We start from the raw sequence: 19,150 nt of genomic DNA, 5'->3' as shown, positions 1-19,150 counted from the left end.
AGCAAAGTTCAAGACAAAGAGTTAACTATGCATCCTGTTGACACCAAGAAGTATTTATTTGTCTTCTAAGTTATTTCTACTCCAATAATCTTTTATTCTTTATCCATGCTTTACACAAATGGGTTTGAAAGAGACTTTATAATTTTGCTATGTTAGTACTTAAATTGATTTTCTTCCTCCTGTGATACTTAATGACCTAAAGGGTGATACTCATGGACCATTGTCCAAATGCACAGATAATAGCTAGGAAAGAAAGGAATGGTAATGAAAAGTGAATTAAAATATAGTGGAGAACAGAAAGAAGACAACAAAGATATTTAGCATGCTTGATTGGAGAAATAAAGGATTTATTAACTGTGATGGTTTATGGAAAACATGATGAGGAAAATCTATGGTACTATCCAGCGATAATATTGACACATTTCCTAATTCATATTTTCATTGGATTTGGAGTATACTGTGTTGTAAAGAAGGAAGAAAAATATGTAAATAATACAAATTACTTGAGTACAAAATTTATATTGCCAAACAAAAATTATCTTAATAATGGAATATGTGAAAAATAATAACATTCATTAATAAAAGATATATAAAAGCATGGTGATCTAAATTCTAAAAACTAACATACATTCCAATACATCAATATACCTTTTTCCCCTTATTCTACATTTTTGCTCCACAAACATTTGGAGGCAGACATTTATGTCATCACAGAATTTTCTCACTTGCAAACAAATGAAGAGATAACAAAACATCTACTTTTATCCCATACTTCCTTCATTTTTGCTAATTAATTAAAGAAATTGCAAGAGAAAATTTTGTGCCATGATTAACACAAAGTAAATATAAAGCACAGTTTTTATTCTCTACCTTGTCTTGGCATAGATAGTGAGCTAAGAAAAAATTCAGAGTTCTAAATGTAATGACTGTTAAAGAAACATGTAAATCAAATTTAGCAAAATGCTAACAATCTTTACCTTGCCTCTTGATTTTGGTCTAGTCACCCCAGGCATACAGGCCACTAATCTGGATAAATGCAAATTCTACTAGGGCTGAAATACATTTTTACCTTCACTTCCTTGAAAATCTGGAAAACCTCACAGAGTTAGTAAATTTATACAATGCCCAACAATGAACTAATTTAACATGCTCAGAAAGATAGAAAGACTACATATTTTGTGAAAAATAAAAGAATTTCAGGAATCAGAACAATAATTGATCTTGGAAAATAAAAAGAAAAATTAATAAAAATTTATTTATCCGTTTACAAAGTTCTAATAAAAATAGAGATTTAGGGATACATTTAAATTGGATTGCTAATGAGTATATTGCTACTCTACATGTAGCTTGCATTATATATATATATAATATACATTAATATTTAGAGGAATGTAAAATATAAATGAAATGAATACAGCCTGTGTAATTTGAGCCTGTATTCCCTAAACAGAAAGGGAAAATTTGAGGCAAAAAGTAATTGATTTATATATATACATATGTATGTATATGTATATATATATATGAATGTATAACTAATGGAATAAAAATTGATTGGTAATATAAAATATACATTGGATTAAATTTTTACTCACTTTTTCACTTAAAATAAAATAATAATATTCATTAACCAAACTCCAAAATTCTATGTCTTCATGAACATTTTATTTTATTAGATTATTCATAATATAATACAATTCTAAAAATCCTAGAACTCAGATGAAAAAGATGAAGAGAAACATCTGATAAACAGACCATTAATAGACAATAGACAAAAAAAGTTGTCATACATGCATCCTTAATAATTTTGTATTGACTGAAATTCACAAAATGTAAAAATAATCATTATAAAGAATACCATTTTGTGGCATTCAGCACATTCACAAAGTTGAGCAACCATTGCCACTAATTCCAAAACCTTTTCAACACACAAAGAAGACTCTCTACTGATTAAGATGTCACTCCTTATTCCCTTTCCTCAAGCATCTGACAACCTGTAATCTGCTTTTTCTCTCTGGATTTAACTATTCTGCATATTTCATAGAAAGTGAATCATTAAATATATGACATTTGGCATCTACATTTTTTCACTCAGCATAACAATTTCAAAGTTCATCCATCATGTATCATACTTCATTCCAATGGAGGTGATGTTAAATTCCCCAAAAGAAGCAGGCTGGCTGAAGAAGACATAGAGCTTTTTCTTTCTGACTGCAAAAATCCTCAGTTCCTGCTTTAAGGCCTCCAACTGATTGGATTAGGACTCTCCTCTCATTGCTGAAGGTAATCTCCTTTGTGGCTTATCGATGTGATTGGCAGTAAATGAAAACAATTGAATAATGATTTAAATCTGTTCATAAAATATCCTCACAATAACAGTCAGTCTATTGCTGCTTGCTTGGCCAATCAGGCACCATAAACTAAACTGGTTAACACATGAAAATAACCATCACCATTCATCCCCTTGACCCTGATTTTAATTTCTAAATAAGAACAATAAAATAATATAGTCATACTCTTGTTTAACATTATTGAAGTCTCTTGCATACAACTGGAAATTCACTAATCCTTACACCAGTGCATGAAGCAAGGCCTTGGGTGATATTCACTGTTACCCTTTATATCCCATAAATTAAATATTATGCTGTAAGGTTAATACAATTTATGCTATATGATGAGGGGTGAAACAAATTTATGTGTGTATTCATAAAACAAGAAATACCCATACCTTCACTGCAGGCTGGCCAATGGCATCCAGAAAACCTCTGTTAGCTGGGAAGGCAAGTGGCTGGCATCTGCTCCAAAGTTCTGGTTTCAAAATGGCTTTCTCCCAGGATGTTCTTCTCTAGCAAGCTTGCTCCTCTTCAAAATGTCTTTCCCCTACCCTTGTATTATTTTCTTTTTTCTTTTTCTTCTTCTTCTTTTTTTATGTTCTTGGAAATAATATTTTTTAAAAAGTTGCCTTATTGTGGAGCGGGAATCTGAAACACCCAAATGCCTGTTTTCCTTGATGGAGTCAACCTGAAGAGCTCCCACCTTCTCTGGATGTGCCTGGGCTTGGATTGGCTACAATCTTCCTCTGGACTGAGTTGCATGTACTTTGCCTCCTGACTGGAGGCACGAGAGTTGGGAGTGGCTCCTACCAGAGCTGCACCCACAATATCCCTGCTGTTGCATCATTTGAAGCTGATGTCCTGTGTCTGTACACTGCTGCCACTGTTGTGTCCTCACTCTGCTTGCTGTTGTCTCATGCCAGGCCCCATCCTGCCATAACCTTTCACCCCACCCTTGGAACTTCAAGGCCAAGTTTGCTTCAAACTGTTGGAGAACAGGCTGGACTGGATCTGGAACACACTTGTTCTCAGCATGAATATCTTTCCTCCACTCCAGAGGGGAAAGCTGAACACCTGGCAGCTGAGGCTTGGAAATATTTCTTGTGTTGGCCTGAAAGATCTGAGACCTTGAGGAGGCTTTGACTTTCACAAAAGGTGGAGAAAAATGCCACTTCTCCCTATGGTCTGGTGGGTTCTCCCCATCTTATATCCCCTCTCTGCAAGCCATCTCTGCCAACCCTCCACTTGACCCCACCTGGGAACGAGGGATGAAGGAGGAGTTGGGGGCTGGGGGGACTCCTGCCAGTGGCTGAAGCCCTGTGGCAGGAAGGTATACGTGGATATAGAGTATACCTGACTTATCTTCTCCAGCCACTGACTGGGTTGTGCTGTGAATAACAATGGAGTGGCTACAGTCTGCTGTCTCAGAACCTAGGGAGGGTGATGAAGGACTGTCCCACACAGACTTTGGGACGTGTGCTTGGTATGGGCATGACGGTGTGTGTTCACCCTCAGTGAGAACTGGGCAATGGGAAGAAATTTGTAGTCTTGTTGCTCAATTGCTAGAACTTCATTGGCTCTCTTTCTTGACTGGTTTCTCTTTTGGGCCCAAAGGTTGGGAGTAGGAGACAGTATCCCAAGCTGGCAAGGGCTTGCCTTCTGTTTTGGGCACCTCATTGCTTTTAGCCTGCACCCTCCCCTGATCTTTGCTCTTCCAGTGGTTAGTGTGTGAGAAGCCTGTCTCAGTTCCTCTGACCCAGTCCTCTTAAAAGCCAAGGATGTTCATTGAGTGTCTGGTCTCTGCTAGGACAGTGGGATCTGAGGCCTTTCCCTACCCAGTCTGGTGTCTGCCCCACATTGTACCAGACACTGGACCCCTGGAACACTTCCTCCTTCCCTTTATTCCTCCTTTCCTTCAGATCACTCAGCCCTGTACTGTATCCAGCACCACAGAAACCTCAGTGCTTGTCCTCTTCTGGGTTTGGGGGCACAAGGAAGCCTTGGAGGTGTGAGGAAAGACTGCTGTTACCTAGCATTAACCCCCAAGTCAAGGGGGTACCCTCCTCTCCCTGAGCCTCCCTACAGACACCCTAGAACAGAGGAAGCCCCTTGGGGTTGGTGGGTGATGATTCATCTCAACATAGGCTAAGGATGGTGAGGAAGGGAACTTTTTTTTTTGAAACATGTTAGAAGTTGATGTTGCAAAGAGTAGTTTACATCTTCATTTTCTGAAGACACTTGAATTTAGGACCGATGTATCTGTGACAAGCATGCCAGAGTGGCAGGGCCATTGGGGCTAGCCACTTCATACCCACCATCCTCCCATGGAGATCCAAGACCTGAGACACAAAGCAACACCCTGCCCCAAATCTCTCTGTTCATCCTGTACCCTTCCAAGGTTGGTCTGTGCCAACACAACCTTGGGGAATCAGATATCAGGAGGTCTGCATGCCTCAGTCCTGTTGAGGGACCAGCTTCTTTTGCCTTCCCCTGAACCTGGGAGCAAATGAACCACCAGTACAAAAGGGCCACCAGTCCTGCCCCAGCCTGGACCCTGGGGGCTCACTGTCAAAGATGTTTTGTTTTGGTTTTGTTCCATCATAGCTCTTTCTTCCCCTTCCCTGATGATTGGAAATTAAGCTGCTCAGAAGGCCCTGGAAGTGGGGAGGAGGGGCAAGGAAGACCACTTAGTTAGGAAGGGCAGGGGTGTGTTTACCAAAAGCCTTGGGTAGAGTGGTCTTGATCATTGGCACCCTTCTGAAGGGGACCCCAAAGCATCTCCTGTGTGCAGGGTCCCTGGATTTGACCCAGCCCCACCCTATCCTTCAGCCACATTGATGGCAGAGGCAGAGAAGTTAAGAACTTAGAGCTCATTTCTCACTAGAGAGGAAAACTTGTCATCTGGCTTTGTGGAGAAGGTTCCACCTTATACTCATAGTAAGTTACATTTTCCATGTTCTAGGATATCACATTTAAAGGACAAAAAAAAAAATGTAAAATACTTGAATGAGCTTGTATTATAACATCAATATTATTGAGAGTATCTGCTTTCCAAGCTGAAGTGATTCATTCATTATTCTAGTCCTGCTTTTGTCCTTTGTAATTTGTGGTAATTATGCTTTTCTTTTTAATACAAAAAAAAATGTATAAAAATAAAAACTTGAAAAGGCAAAAAAAAAAAAAAGTCACTCACAACTGCACTGAGTTCCTTCTCTTTGAGTCAGCTAATTTATATGGCTCCACTGATCAAGGCCCACCCTGAATGGGTGGGGCCATGCCTCCATGGGAATAGCTTATCAGAGTCATCACCCACAGCTGGGTGGGGCACATTCCAAGCAAATATAATCAGCACCAAAACGTCTGCCCCACAAGACTACAACAAAGATAATGGCGTTTGGGGGACACAATACATTCAAACTGGCACATTCCCCCCCTGGACCCCAAAATAACATTATCTTTCCAAATACAAAATACATTCATTCCATCACAATATCACAAAAACTTAAATCATTTCAGTAACAAAAGTTAAGTACAAGATCCTATCAAAATCAATTACAGGCGTGGTGGGTCCTAAGGCATAATTCTCCTTTGGCTTTGGATCTGTGGACTTAGAACAAGTTATATGCTTGCAATATATAAAGGAGGGACATTCATAGGATAAACATTCCCATTGCCATAAGGAGAAAGAGTAAGGAAAACAGGGTTAACAAGATCAAAAGAGTTCCTAAAACCCGCAGAACAAACTCATTAGATTTCAAAGTCTGAGAGTCATTTACAGAACAAAGTTGCATCTTTAGGGCTTGACAGAGCAGAAGTCTAACCCTTCCTAAGGGCCTTTTCCATAACAAAGAAATGGGCAGGCTGGAAGAAACCAGACAAGTTAAAAGGTGATAGTACCTGAGAATGAAAATGAAGAACTCAATAAATACTAGAATACTTCTTGACAAAACACTGAAGACATCAAAATGATATAATTGGTATTGGAATATTGAACCTTATTGTCCAGACCAGTGCATCTCTTAGTATACAGTAAAATCCTAAGATAGCAGGCCCTGGGAAAGAGCAAATTTAAAATTAAATTTACAAATGGAGATAGGCTTATAGATCATATATTTGGGAGGAGGATTACCTGGAAAGGAGAATGATGTTCAATAGAGAACAGAGATAAACTCATCTAGGAAGGGATCAAGGTGGTCCCCAATTTCAAAAATTGCCCTGTCCCCCAAGATCACCCATCAAGCTGGCAAAATAGACACCCAAAATTAGCAGATTCCTGGATTTTCTGTCACTTTCCTGAAAGTTCTATCCACCAGATCACTGAAAAATCATCCTTACCTGACAACTGGTGACTCTAGGTTGCCATTGTTTCAGTTACTGTTGTGCAGGCTAAACTGGAGTCTCCATTACACTGATAATGCCATCAAGCATTTTATGTAACTGCATATTTTAGACTCTATTTACTCGTCCTATTGAGAAATCATGCTCACAGAATCATAGGTTTTCATTGGATGGTGAAATTAATATAAAGGATTTTAAGGGAATCCAAGTGGATTAGGCTAAAGTTGCTTCACCAGTTAAAATTGTTTCACTAGAGCAGATACAGCTTTGATTTTTTACAGTTTTCTTATAAAACTATGTGAAATGAAGGGAGAAATATTTGCCATGGAAATATTTGAAAATCAGTGTTATACTCTATAAATTCTTCATTTTAAAGCTCTAGAAATGAATTGGTAACTTGCAAAATAAGATGTACTAAATTCACAAATAAATATTTTAAATGTCTTATACACCCTATCACCTACACAGCACAATATGAGATGAAATAGGCATAATAAATTAATAAGCTATCTTAAAAATAATAAAAACCATAGATTTTATAAAGCATGAGTCTATGTCTTATGGGCCTGGAAGCTTATATAAATAGTGGGATTTTAATAAAAAAGCAGTAACATTTTAAGTTCAAATTTGTGAAAAACATAAAAATTTATTTCAAAGGAAAAAGAAATAAAAATAAATTTCAGATATGATGAAACTAATTGTCTCATAGTTTGGAAAACTATAAATTAATTTTTATTATAATACAGACACAACTAAGCCAAACAGGTAATAGTATGGTTTATAAGCCATTCTATACCAAAAAAGTACATGTCATTTAATGAAACGTGTCATTGACCTGAACCATATAGATACAGTCATTTAAATGCATATGAATTATTATGAACTCAATTCCCACTTACTTGGACCCCAGAAATGACTCCAGACACTACAGTGCAAATGTACATTGAAGAAATGCCATGTGGCCAAAGACAGAATGGAAAGAGAAGGTAGCTAGCCTTCATTGATCATTTAGCCAGTTTGTATATATTATGTCCCCCAGAAAAAGCCATATTCTTTGATGCAACCTTGTGTGGGCAGATGTATTTTAGTGTTGATTAGATTGTAATTCTTTGAGTGTTTCCATGGAGATGCAACCCACCCAACTGTAGGTGATAATGCCAATTAGATCATTTCCATGGAGGTGCGGCCCCACCCATTTGACATGGGCCTTGATTAGTTTGTTAGAGAACTATATAAGCTCAGACAGAAAGAGCAAGCTTGCCATAGCCAAGAGGGACACTCTGAAGATTGAACAAGAGCTGAGGCAGGAGCTGCAGATGAGAGACAGTTTGAAGGTGGCTTTTGAAAGCAGACTCTCACTCTGGAGAAGCTAAGAGAGGACAAAAACCCCAAGAGCAATGGAGAGTGACATTCTGAAGAGGAGCTTCAGCCAAGAGAGAAACATGCTGGGAGAAAGCCACTTTGAAACCAGAACTTGGAGTAGACACCAGCCACATGCCTTCTGGTCTAACGGAGGTTTTCCAGATGCCATGTGTCATCCTTCAGTGAAGGTACAATTGTTGATGCATTACCTTGGACAATTTATGACCTTAAGACTGTAACTTTGTAACCAAATAAACTCCCTTTACAAAAGCCAATCCATTTCTGGTGTTTTGCAATCTGGCAACATTGGCAAACTGGAACAATCATTGTTATGATTACCATGCTTTTACAATATATACAGAGACCAATCATTCTGTGAATATATTAAGGCCACATCCAGGGCATTTGTCATACCCTAAAACTTAAGTTTTATTAGCTCTATGTTAACTGAACATACTTTATGCAGAATATCAATATCCTACAAGAAATATGCAAATCTTCAAGTGTATTAAAGGAAACTATGATTTTATTTGTTAGATAAAGTAAGACCTTAATATTTCTATATAAACACATACATGTTTTTGATATTCATGGATATGCACCAAATACTGTTGATTCTATTCAGAGTTTAGTCAATGTTGTATCAGCACAAAATGTGTTGCATATGGGTCTCTCAATTTAGGGAAGAACTTGTTTTAGCTTAAAAATTAGATGTGGTGATTATATTCTATCTGTGAAGAAATATTCTCAATTTTGTCTAGAAATATTAAAATTATATAATGTTACATGAAAGCTAATAACAAATATTCTATTTCTTCCTAGAAGGACAAGTGGATGAAACAGGCCAACAGAATCTGAGAGTGCTGCCCGAATTCATTCTACTGGAAGTCAAAGCCACCATAAGCTGCAGGGTCCCCTTTTTGGAGTTTTTCTCTTCATCTACATGGTCACAGTGGTGGGCAGCCTGGGCATGATCATCCTGACCAAGGTGGATGGGTATCCCCTACCTCTATAGCACATTTCTATCTCTGATGTTCACCATTGAGACTCTTACATCAACTTTCTGTGGTTCTAATGTCATTATTCACTTCTAACATGATGAAGTTCCTTTGTTACCTATGCTGTGCTTAACTGCACAAGAAATAGAAATGTTAAACCTCATATTTTCAGCCTTTAATTTTATTTTCTACCTACTAGTAGTCCTAGAGTCCTACACTTTGATTCTGGTAACCATATTTCAAATGTATTCTCCTGAGTGAAGGAAAAAACTTTCTCCACATGTGCTCATCTGACCATGGTTGTGTTTTTCTGGGACTCTATCATTTATGTATGTACAGCCTAAATATTGTCTCTATGCTGATTCTGACAAAATGTCCCATGGGTGCTACACTTTAGTTATTCACATGTTCAATTTCTTGATCTATAGTTTAAGGAACAAAGAGGTGAAAAATGTCTTTTGCATGCAATATTTGCATTTCATATTCACCATGGAATGTTTTCCTAATGAGCTATGGCAAAGGGAATCTTTCTTGGAAATATTTTTCATAGATGTAATTTCAATATTTTGACTCCTAAACAAAGACAAATTAGAAGCCACAAATGAATTGTATCCCTTATACTCAGAAATTAATCCTCATATGCTAGATTACCATTAACTATCACATCTTTCCCCACTACAATAGTGTTCTCTAAAGAAACAGACTGAGAGGAGATTTGTATTACTGCATAAATACTATAAGATTTATTGTAAGATTTGGCTTACATGGCAAAGGGTCATAAAGGCTGAATTCTGTAGGCAGGCCATGAGTTAGGAACTCCAATGAAGTTGATGTTGAAATCCCCAGAAGAATTAGGCTGGCTGAAGTAGACAGAAATTCTTTTTGACAGCTGAAATCCTCAGTTCTTGCTTTAAAGCCTGCAACTGAATGGGTGAGGAGACTCCTGTCATACTGGAGGCAATACCCTTTGTTGCTTATAGATGTAATCAGCAATACATGGAATCAATTGAATCATACTTTAAATCTGTTCATGAAACACCCTTATGAAAACAATGAGTCTAGTGCTGCTTGCTTGACCAAATAACTGTGCAACTTACATAGACCAATTAGCACATGAAAATAACCATCAGAATCTACCCTTGCCAAATTGGCACTCATACACATCTAATTAAACTATCCTTAATCTCTAAATAAAGATAACAATATAACATAGGAATATTTTTGCCTAACACAATGCAAGTTTCTTGCATACAATTGGAAATGCACTAATACTTTTCCCTGAAGAGGATGCAATTCTAGGTGATATTCACCTTTATCCTTTATATCCCTGTGCCAGTTTGAATGTATTGTGTCTCCCAAAAGGCCATTATCTTTGATGTTATCTTGTGTCGGCAGATGTATATTAGTATTGATTAGATTGTAATTCTTTGAGTGTTTCCATGGAGATGTGACCCACCCAACTGTAGGTGATAACTCTGATTAAATAATTTCCATGGAGGTGTTGGCCCTGCACATTCAGTGTTGGCCTTGATTAGTTTACTAGAGCACTATATAAGCTCAGACAGGAGTGGCCTTGCTACAACCAAGAGGGACACTTTGAAGAATGCACAGGAGCTGAGAGAGGAGCTGCAGCTTACTGAGACATTTTGGAGACAGTCTTTGAAAGCAGACTTTTGCTCTGGAGAAGCTAATAGAGGACAAACACCCCAAGAGCAACTGAGAGTGACATTTCAGATGAGCTACAGCTTACAGCATACAGGCAATGCAATCTGGGAGCAAGCAGATGCCTAGAGAGGAACCTCTTGAGAGAAAGCCATTTTGAAACCAGAACTCTGGAGCAGATGCCAGCCATGTGCCTTCCCAGCTAACAGAGGTTTTCCAGATGCCATTGGCCATCCTCCAGTGAAGGTATCTGGTTGTTTATGCCTTACCTTGGATACCTTATGGCCTTAAGACTGTAATTGTGTAATGAAATAAACCCCTGTTATAAAAGCCAATCCATTTCTGGTGTTTTGCATAACGGCAGCACTACCAAACACAAAACATCCCATAACATGAATATAATGGTTTAAATTTAATAAAACTTATGTTATATGATAAGGGGAAAGCTAAAATATACATATATAATATTCATAACAAATCAATAAATAAATACTCATAAAAAGTACTGTCTTTATTTCTGCAACTGTTCACAAGTTCATACCTCCTATTTATAGCTATCTCCTTCCACTACTTATTCCATTTTCCATTTATATTCACCAAGCTTATCAGCAGGTCAGGTTCTTTGCATGGTGAGGTGACTCAAACTTTCATTCCTGAACCTTATAAGTCATTTGTTTTCCTGCTGCAATTGAATTGTCATTGTTTCCCATTGAGTTTATTCACAAGGGATGGCAAAACTAAGAAACATCCCAAGGGCTCTTCTGTGGAGTGGCACATCTGTTTCCTCTTGATAATCAGGATCAATCACACCAGGAAGTAAAGTAAGACCTATCTTTGCCTGCTGACTCAGAAACATGAGGAGCACAAATTGGCAACATAGCAGTCTTAACTTCTACTTCAAAGGAATCTTCACTGCATACCCTATTGGATGCACTCATCCCTTGAGGAAACAAAGCCTTTAAAACAGTAGAGAATAAGGTTTTAGGAAGAGGAAGCAAATATGTTCTAGTGTATTAGATAGGGTAGTAGTAAATGATCCCATTTCCATTTCCATTCTGTGATTCCTGGACCCCTTTTGCTCTCACTATTGATACTGCTCAGACAAAAGATTCCTTTCAAAATATTACTGCCCAGTGACAGTGCAAGTGGTCACCCAAGATCTCTGGTGGAGATGTTTAATAAGACTAATGTTTTTTTTCATACTTAACACAGCATCCATTCTGCAGCCCATTGATCAAAGAGTCATTTTACTTTCAAGCCTTATTATTTAAGAAATGCATTTCATAAGGTTATAACTGCCATAGACAGTGACTGCTCTGGAGGATCAGGCCAAAGCAAATTGAAAGCTTTCTGGGAAGCATTAACTAGTCTAGATGCCATGAACAACATATGTGATTCATGAGAGATGCAAAATATCAACATTAACAGGAGTTTGGGAGAAATTGATTCCAACCCTTATGGTGACTTTGAGGATATCAAGACTTCAGTGGATGAATAAACTGGGTATGGTGGAAATGGCAAGAGAACTAGAATTAAAAGTGGAACCTGGATTGCTAAAATCTCATGATAAAACTTCAATGGATGAGGAGTTGCTTCTTATGGATGAGCAAAAAGAAAGTAGTTTCCTGAGATGGAATCTATAACTGGTCAAGATACTGAGAACATTGTTGAAAAGACAAATGATTTAGAATGATACATGAACTTAATTGATAAAGCAACAGCAGGTTTTGTGAAGATAGACTTGAATTTTAAAAGGAGTTCTATTGTGTGCCTTCTTCTTCCTGAACAGCAGAAGTGGGAGGGAATTTGGGCAGGTAAGCAGGGAATCTCAGGTGACTTAAATTTATTTTCCAGTGCCTACTCTGTTGAAGAACTGAGTTTTCATTCTTGAGAAAAAAAATTCTTACAGAAAGGCATGTTTCTTGATAAAGGTTCTCATTACCAATTTTAAAAAGCTTCCTTCATGACTAATGCCAAGTTATTATAGTTATTATTTTTCCTGAGTATTGCATGAAGACTACAAAGTTGGTACAGAATGTCCTTGGTGTGAAAGCTTTAACTTATCTACCTCATTTATTTTTTTTTATTTTTTAGCCATAGTCTCTATTTTCTTATTTTATGATTGCTGAACTCTTCCTAGACCCTGTCTTAAACCTAAGAGTGGATATATTGGTGAGAGCAGCTGGACATTTGAGGTGTTTTTGGTGGTTTTTCAAAAAAATTCCCTTTTATAGATGTAATAAAATTAAGCAAATGATGAAACATTTCTCTGGTTGTTTAACAAGGATGGAGAAAGAAACACCCAAACTTCTGGGGCAGAGAAATCTTTCCTTCTGTGTGGAAAGCCGGCAAATTGAAATGTGGATCAAGACTGTTACCAAAAGTTTGTCTCTTAGTTATTGCACCTGTCACTTTTTAGGATCAAAAAAAAACTTTTTTTTTTTGGAAAGTTGTACCTTTCTTCCTGGAATTGTAAGTGAACATAATAATATTGCTGTTTACACTGTGAAGTAGCTAATGCCACAGAGAACACACCAGAGGTTTTCTCACTGTCAAGCTAATCATGCTTTGTGAATTCATGATCTACAGAGAAATCCCTGTAGTTTTACCTGCAGATGCTTTGTTTGTTGGAGAATAAATTTACATGACTCCCCCCTACACACACACCCAAAATGCTATCAATGTCACGTGTTACAGAGAAATAGTTCATCAGGGGTCAATCAGTGCATGAAACTTCATTGCTGTTTTCATTTAAGAAATTGCCACATCCATCCCAAAATTCAATGTAGGTTCACACAGGTCACCAGAAAAAAATTATGACTCCCTGAAGGCTCAGATGATGCTTAGCATTTTTAACAATAAAATACATTAAATTAACATATGTAAATTTTTTAGATTGAATGTTCTTACACAACTTAATATACTTATTTATAGTGTAAATATAAGTTTTATATTCATCAGAAAACCAAAACAAAAATCATGTGACTCACTTTATTGTAATATTTGCTTTATATTGGTCATCTAGAATGGAACCCATAATATCTCTGAAGTATGCCTGTATATTCATAATATAAGCATATGAAAAGAGACATATCAAGGACATACACAAATATCCAAAAATTCCATTAAAAAGAAAATGAACCCAATTAAAAATGGACATAAGGTTTAGATCATTTAAAATAAAAGATATGTTAATCAAAAATAATTAAATGCAAAAGCATTAATTTATATTAGTCATCAGGCAAAAGCACATATTATCAATGAGCTGTCACTACACAAATTTCAATGTCTAATTAAAAAAATATAAAACTTTCTGCGTCAAATATTGGCAAGAATAAGGAGTGATATTCTCACACATAGTTACAGTGAGGTAAAATGTTAAAATACATTTTGAAAGCTAGAAGGTGTTTATCAAGTTTAATATACCATGAAACTGTGACCTGTAATTCCACTGTTTGATGTAAAATAAGGAGAAATTAGTGGATGTGTACACAAATGTACTTATATGACAATGTTACACTGGATTTTTTTTCAGAAAAGTTCCAAATACAAATGTCCATCAGTAGGCTAGTGGTGAAAGAATTGAGGTGTATTTACCCAATAGAATAGTATACACCAAGACAAACACAACATGGAGGTACATTATTTAAAAGGGGAAGGATCTCAGTTTAGGAAATACTATTGTTGCAGTACTTAGTGTTATCATGTTGCTATGTGTTTATCATATTAAAGGAAAAGGACTGTATAACACTCATTTAGACATGTGGACTAGGAAATATTTGGCTTTAATTTAGAATTCCTTGGTTGTTTATCATGTGACTTCTGAAAAATGATATAATTAACCTATCATGGTTAATTCTGAATATGTGAATAGTCCTATTTCACTTGTGTATATTAATGATATATTTTAACACAGAGCCCACCACATATTCATGTTTAAATAACAAAGTCCAAGAGAGTATCCTATGTAATAACTATATCATTTAATATTTCATGATTTTTCATTTCTCCAGTTTTACTAGATTGATCTGATATACCTATTTTTTTCCATTGTCACTTTAGTCACTGACTCTAAGTGAATGGGCACCTTTAAATATGTAGATCTCCTTGGGAATATATAGATCACTTATGTTTTGTTCCTTTCCTTTAATTGTCCTTTCCTTTTCTCACAGGGGAATGAATATGTAGGGTGTCCTAGATAATTAGCATGCACATTAAGACAATTTTTTATTTAAATCTCTCTAATGAGTTCAGGATAGTCAGTGAATTACACCCTATTTCCTCAGGGAACATCACAAAAGGGGAGGGATATCATAAATTCTTCCTACCAAAGGAAAGGAAGCATAAATTGAGAGAAGAAAATTGACTTTTCATTAAAGGTAGGTTTATAAGAATTATCTTTGATTCTGATGATCACTTGGAGCTTAGTAATTTCCTGTGACTCACTGATTCTGAAAGTAGATACTTCTCTGGTTACTGACAGCTGATTTTCTCAAGAACATCAAAGATATTCATTATCTCCTTCATTACCTGGGGATGCCTGGGGGCAGGATAGTGCTTCTAAAGCATTAAATCCTATGAACTGATAATATGGCACAGATCTATTTGATTTATGTGTCCTGATTAATGGTTGTTGGATACTGCAAGTGAAGATAAAGTAAGGAAAATCTGGAAATTTCACCACTGATCTCATCTAATAGCATCTATTAAGGTAAATAGTCAGGTAAAATAAGGGACAACCATTTTCGTTTGAACTTCAGATAAACAATAATTATGTTTAGTGTATGTCCTAAGTAATATTTGATTAATAACACATATTCTTTTAGTACAAGTGTATACCAAGCAATATTTGATAAACTGTGACTGTGTTTCATATAAGCACTTCCCATGAAAAATTGAAGCTTTTTTTTGTTTTTGTTTCTTTGGTGTGTGTTTTATCTGCTGAATAATTTTCTACTAGGTCTCCTCTTTCAGACCAGACAATAAAAACTGTTTGACTACACTGAAAAATAAATTGTATGCTTTTGATAAGTTATGGAGTTACAGAAAACCCCAGAACCAAAAATTATTTCTAACTCACACCACCATATCTAAGATTGAAAAACCAGTCACTCCTTTGCATACCTGTGTATACTGTGTGCTCCCATATTTACCTCTAAATGAATGTCTTAAAATGTACAGATTAATAAATCAATTAACAGATATGGCATATTCTTTTCATACTAAAGTAATGGGCAGGGTGGAAGGATCCAAATGTCTTAAAAGGGAGATAGTAATTGAAAATGAAAATATAAATAGAGTCAATAAATCCTAGAATAATTTTTAGCAAAGCATTGAAGATATCAGTGGTATAATTGGTATTGGAATATTGAAATCCTTTGCTCAATCCAGCACATCTCCTCTTGTATGGTAAAATCCTGAGAAAGCAGACCCCAGGAAAGGGCAAAATACAGATAAAGTTTCCAAATGGAGATAGGTGTATAGTTAAAATATTTGGGTGGAGGAAGGACCTGGAGAGGAGAATGAGGCTCAGCAGAGAACAGAGAAGCTTTTGTAGGAAGAAGGGATCACTGTGGTTCCCAATCTCAAGACTTACCCTGTCTTCCAAGACTGTCGATCAGGCTGGCAAAATCGACATCAAAAATTAGCAGAATCTTAGATTTGCTTCCCCTGTCTTGAACGATCTATCCATCATAGCACTAAAAAATCATCTTTATTTGACAACCATCAAATGGTGGTGACCCTGACTGCAATTGCTCCAATATTTAGGGCCTGAAAAAGAGTTGTGCAGGCTAAGTCTGGAGATTCCATTACATAAGAATAATTCTACCCTGCATTTCATGTGGCCAGATATTTTAAAATCTATTTATTGTTTAATGATGAAGACTTGCTTTCATAAACCTAGATTATCTTTGAGGGGACACTGAATGTGAGTGGTGTTTAGAAGGGGTTCCAATCAGACAAGGCTAAAGGTGCATTCACTTCAATCAGAGAAGTTTCAATTTTGACTATTTACTGGTTTTTATATAACTTTATTAAATGAATAGGGTAAGATTTTCATGGAAATATTTGAAACTCACAGTGATACACTCTATAAATTCTTCATTTTAAAGTTCCGGAAATACCACTAGAGCTTCTAAAACATGATGTACTAAATGCCCAAGTAAATAATTTAAATGTCTTATAGATACTGTCATCTTCACCATATTTTTTGAAATAAAATAGGCATAATAAATTATTCAGATAACTTAATATTGATATAAATCATAAATTTTAGCAAGTATAGGTCTAACTCTTGTGGACCAGGAAACTTAAAGTACAAATTTGGACAATAATGTGAATCTTTATTTCAAAAAACAAAACAAAACAAAACAAATTTCAGATATGAAGAAACTATAATGGCCACATAATTAATAAAATCCATAAATAAACTTTTTTATTGATTAGATTAGAGAACAACTGAACTTACTCTGCAGTAGGAGTGTTTAGGGTCCCTCCACACCAGAAAAAGTGCATGTCGTTTAACAAAACATGACATTAATTTCTACCATATAGCTATAGTCACTAGACCTCATGTGAATTATTTTTAACTCAATCCTTCTCACTTGGACCCCAGAAATGCCTCCAGACACTACAGTGCAACTTTATATTGGAGATGTGCAATGGAACAGAAGACAGAATGGAAAGAGAAGGTGGATGTCATTGATAATGATTATGGTCACCATGTTTTCACAGCACATACAGAGACTAATCACATTGTTAAGACCACCTCCTGAGCATTGCTCATGCCCTAAAACCTAATTTTCACTAGCTCCATGTTAACTGTTTATCTTTTACACAGAATATCAAAATGCCACCTGAAATCCCATGCAAATATTCAATTATACTAAAGAAAACCTGTGATTTCATTGTGTAGATAAAGTAAGAATTTGATATTTCTAAATTAACTCTTATGTTTCTGATATCCATGGATATGCCCCAAATAGTGTTGGTTCTATTTAGAGTTTAGTCAATGTTGTATCAGTGCACAAGTTGTTTCATATGGATCCCTCAGTATAGAGAAGAAGTTATTTTAGATCGAAAATCAGATGTGGTGATTATATTTTATCTATGAAGAAATATTCTCAATTTTGGTTACAGATATTCAGATCAGATAATGTAACAAGATTGTTAATAACAAACATCCTATTTTTTTTTTCCAAGGAGAAACCAGATAAAATGGGCCAAAAGAACCTGACAGTGCTGCCTGAATTCATCCTGCTGGGAGTCACAAGACGCCCTGAGCTGCAGGGTCCCCTTTTTGGGGTCTTTCTCCTCATCTACATGGTCACTGTGGTGGGCAACCTGGGCATGGTCATCCTGACCAAGGTGGACTCCCACCTCCACACACCTATGTATTTCTTTATCAGACACCTGGCTTTCATTGATCTTGGCAATTCTACTGTCATCTGTCCCAAGATGCTGATCAATTTTGTTGTGGAGAAAAATACCATTTCTTATTATGCCTGTGCCATGCAGTTGGCTTTTTTCCTTCTGTTCATTATCAGTGAATTTTTCATCTTGTCAGCCATGGCCTATGACCGCTATGTGGCCATCTGTAACCCTCTGCTCTACAGTGTTATCATGACCCAGAGGGTTTGCCATGTGCTTGTGGGTACACCCTACCTCTACAGCACCTTTCAGTCTTTGATGGTAACTATTAAGATTTTTACTTTGACCTTTTGTGGTTCAAATGTCATCAGTCATTTTTACTGTGATGATATCCCTTTGTTACCCATGCTGTGCTCAAATGCAAGAGAAGTAGGATTGTTGATTATAATATTTTCAGCCTTTAATATGATTTCCTCCCTCCTAGTTGTTTTAGTATCATATGTGCTGATCCTGATTACCATATTTCAAATGCATTCTCCTGAAGGAAGGAAAAAAGCTTTCTCTACATGTGCTTCTCATCTGACAGTGGTTGTTGTGTTCTATGGGACTCTACTATTTATGTATGTGCAGCCTAAATCTGGTCACTCTTTTGATTCTGACAAAATGGCCTCTGTGTTTTACACTTTAATTATCCCTGTACTTAACCCCTTGGTCTACAGCTTAAGGAACAAAGAGGTAAAAAATGCCTTCCAAAGGGTTTTTAAGAATGCATGCAGCATTTGTATTTGATATTCATCAAAGAATATTTTCCTAATGAACAATGGGAAAGGCAAATATACTTGAAAATATTTTTAATAGGTAAAATTTCATTAATTTGGACTTCTAAACAAAACCTAATTATAAGGCACAGTAAGATTGTTTTCCTTATATTCAGAAACTAATCCTCATAAGTTGGATAATAATTAAATCTCACTTCACCAACTTGTATTTTTCAGGGTTCTCCAGAGAAACAGACTTACAGGAGATTCATATTATTTTAAAAATAATAGATTTATTTCAAGAATTGCCTCACATGACAATGAGGAATGG

The 19,150-nt window shown here is 36.3% G+C and overlaps 1 protein-coding gene across 1 annotated transcript; it reads left to right on the top strand.

Moving 5' to 3' along the window:
* Positions 1-17,908: 17,908 nt before the first annotated feature.
* Positions 17,909-18,850, top strand: LOC119536350 (olfactory receptor 8K5-like). Its single transcript, XM_037839107.1, has one exon. The coding sequence runs from the start codon at positions 17,909-17,911 to the stop codon at positions 18,848-18,850; it is 942 nt and encodes a 313-aa protein (XP_037695035.1).
* Positions 18,851-19,150: the final 300 nt, after the last annotated feature.

Source organism: Choloepus didactylus, chromosome 6 (assembly GCF_015220235.1).
Source record: "Choloepus didactylus isolate mChoDid1 chromosome 6, mChoDid1.pri, whole genome shotgun sequence".
Classification (NCBI taxonomy): Eukaryota; Metazoa; Chordata; class Mammalia; order Pilosa; family Megalonychidae; genus Choloepus; species Choloepus didactylus.
The sequence above is the reverse complement of the archived record's forward strand: the minus strand, read 5'-3'. Positions and strand labels throughout refer to the sequence as shown.